We start from the raw sequence: 2,307 nt of genomic DNA on the forward strand, positions 1-2,307 counted from the left end.
CCTCCTGTGACTGCCTGCTCCTCCCCCAAAGATATTAGTGGCTTCTCAACATAAATTTCCTGGTGTGGGATGGTACCAGTAGCTATGGGCTAACCTGTTGTCGCACAAACGAATCACACAACATTCTCAGTTTCTCCTGTGTCCACAACTCTGAGTCCCCTTGTCTTCAAATGGCTAAAGCCCACTCAGGACTGGCCTCGGTTTCCGGGAATGCTGAGAGCATCGCAGATTCTGCAACTCCTGAGGGGTGGGCTGGTGGGGTGTGTGGAACGCCTCTTGAGGACATTGCAGGGTGCGTCACAGCCAAATGCAATGTTTAACACATGGGCATCAGACATGCTGCCCTGATGACAGTGGGATTCACAGGGGGGGACGAGAGAGGCCCTAAGGGCAGCAGCTCCTCCACACAAAAGCCTCTCACATGACCACGCACTTGCCCTTGAGCTTCTCCTTCCTCTTCTGCTGTTTGCTCTTCTTGCCATCGATCTGGAGGCTCACGGTCCTGCGCTTCTCCAGGTTGAGCAGTTCCTGAAAGAGTTCCTTGACGTTGTGGTTGAGCTTGGCCGACGTCTCCATGAAAGCACACTTCCAGGTGCGTGCCAGGGCCTCTGCCTCACTGCTCTGCACCTCCCGGTTGGGGCTCTCGTCACACTTGTTCCCCACCAGCATGATGGGGATGCTGTCCACATCCCCCTTGATCTCACAGATCTGCTCGTAGATGGGCTTGAGCTCCTCCAGGGACTGCCGGCTAGTGATGGAGTAGACCAAGATGAAGGCATGACCTTTGGAGATGGACAGCCGCTGCATGGCAGGGAACTGGTGGCTCCCAGTAGTGTCGGTGATCTGCAGTGTGCATATGCTCTTGTCACAGCTGATCACCTGCCGGTAGGTGTCTTCCACCGTTGGAATGTAGCTCTCTCGGAAGGTCCCCTTCACAAACCTTAAAACGAGGGAGCTCTTGCCAACACCACCTGCCCCAAACACAGCCACTCGGTAGTCATTGCTCTGTTCCGGCATGTTGCTTTAGAAATACTGACCAGGAGGTACCTAGCAAAGAAGCAGACATTGAGAGAACTCATTTGCAAATCCCCAAAGCATAATTTTGACTTATGTTAAAGAGCATCAGGTAATGAAGTTTGTGTTCGCAATCCCCATCTAAAGACTGTTCTGGATTCCATTTGTCTACTTCCACACTTCAAAACCCAAATCCCATTCATAATTCTCAGTCCCCCCTAAGGCAGCCAATTCACTGCGTAGCTAACTAGAGTCAGTCTATTCTTCTGTAGTAACCATGACTCTGAGCATGCTTGCTAACACATAGGCCTTTTGCCCAGGAAGAAGATAAAGTCAACCTAAGACAGTCAGAATGAAGGCAGACCATGAGGGATGAGTCATTGACACATGCCACATGCCTCAACGTAAAAGTCCTCACAGTTTCACCAGTAGTATTGCATACACAACATGCCAGGCCTAAGAATAAGGTGTGCTGGGCTGGGGAGATGGCTTGGTATGTAAAGTGCTTGCTTCACAAGCCTGAGAAACTGAGTCCAGATCCCCAGCTAATATGCAAGTGTCAGGCATAGCAGCATAGGTCTGTAGCCCCAGCACTGGGTGGGGTGGGAGTGGAGACAGGCAGATCCATGAAGCTCACCGACCAGCTAGCCCAGCTGTGTGTGTGAGCGCCAGGTTCAGTGAGATACTGTCAAACAAGGAAGGAAGGAAGAGATGGAGGGAGGGAGAGAGAGACAGAAAGAGACAGTCAGACAGATACACACACACACACACACACACACACACACACACACACAGAGAGAGAGAGAGAGAGAGAGAGAGAGAGAGAGAGAGAGAGAGAGAGAGAGAAAGTTAGCCATGCTGCAGTTGACAGTCCCACACTCATGTGTATATTCATAGTAAAGATTGGACTCAACAGATTGAAAAAAAAAAAAAGGACATGGAGTTGGAAACATGGAGTAGGGCAAGATTCAGAGGACTTGGGGTGGGGGAGACTTGTAATGGAAATGCATTGTATTCATGCATAAAGTTCTCAAAGAATAAGTTAAAACTTATAAATAAATGAGACAGAAAGAGAAAGATGCCTAATGTCAAACTCTGGCCATCACACGTATGCACACAGATGTCATGTACACTCTAACACATGTGTGCACAAATATGTATATAATACACACACACACACACACACACACACACACACACACACACACACACACCTGGTCGACTTTCTTTCCAAATTCTGAGAGGAATAAATAGGCAAAAGGGTAGCTCTCAGTGTATGGTGTTAAGTATTCT

General features: G+C 49.1%; 1 protein-coding gene across 1 annotated transcript; it reads right to left on the reverse strand.

Moving 5' to 3' along the window:
• Window positions 1-417: 417 nt before the first annotated feature.
• Diras2 (DIRAS family GTPase 2) lies at window positions 418-1,017 on the reverse strand. The gene has a single exon (XM_035441540.1). The coding sequence runs from the start codon at window positions 1,015-1,017 to the stop codon at window positions 418-420; it is 600 nt and encodes a 199-aa protein (XP_035297431.1).
• Window positions 1,018-2,307: the final 1,290 nt, after the last annotated feature.

Source organism: Cricetulus griseus, chromosome 3 (genome assembly GCF_003668045.3).
Source record: "Cricetulus griseus strain 17A/GY chromosome 3, alternate assembly CriGri-PICRH-1.0, whole genome shotgun sequence".
NCBI classification, from domain to species: Eukaryota; Metazoa; Chordata; class Mammalia; order Rodentia; family Cricetidae; genus Cricetulus; species Cricetulus griseus.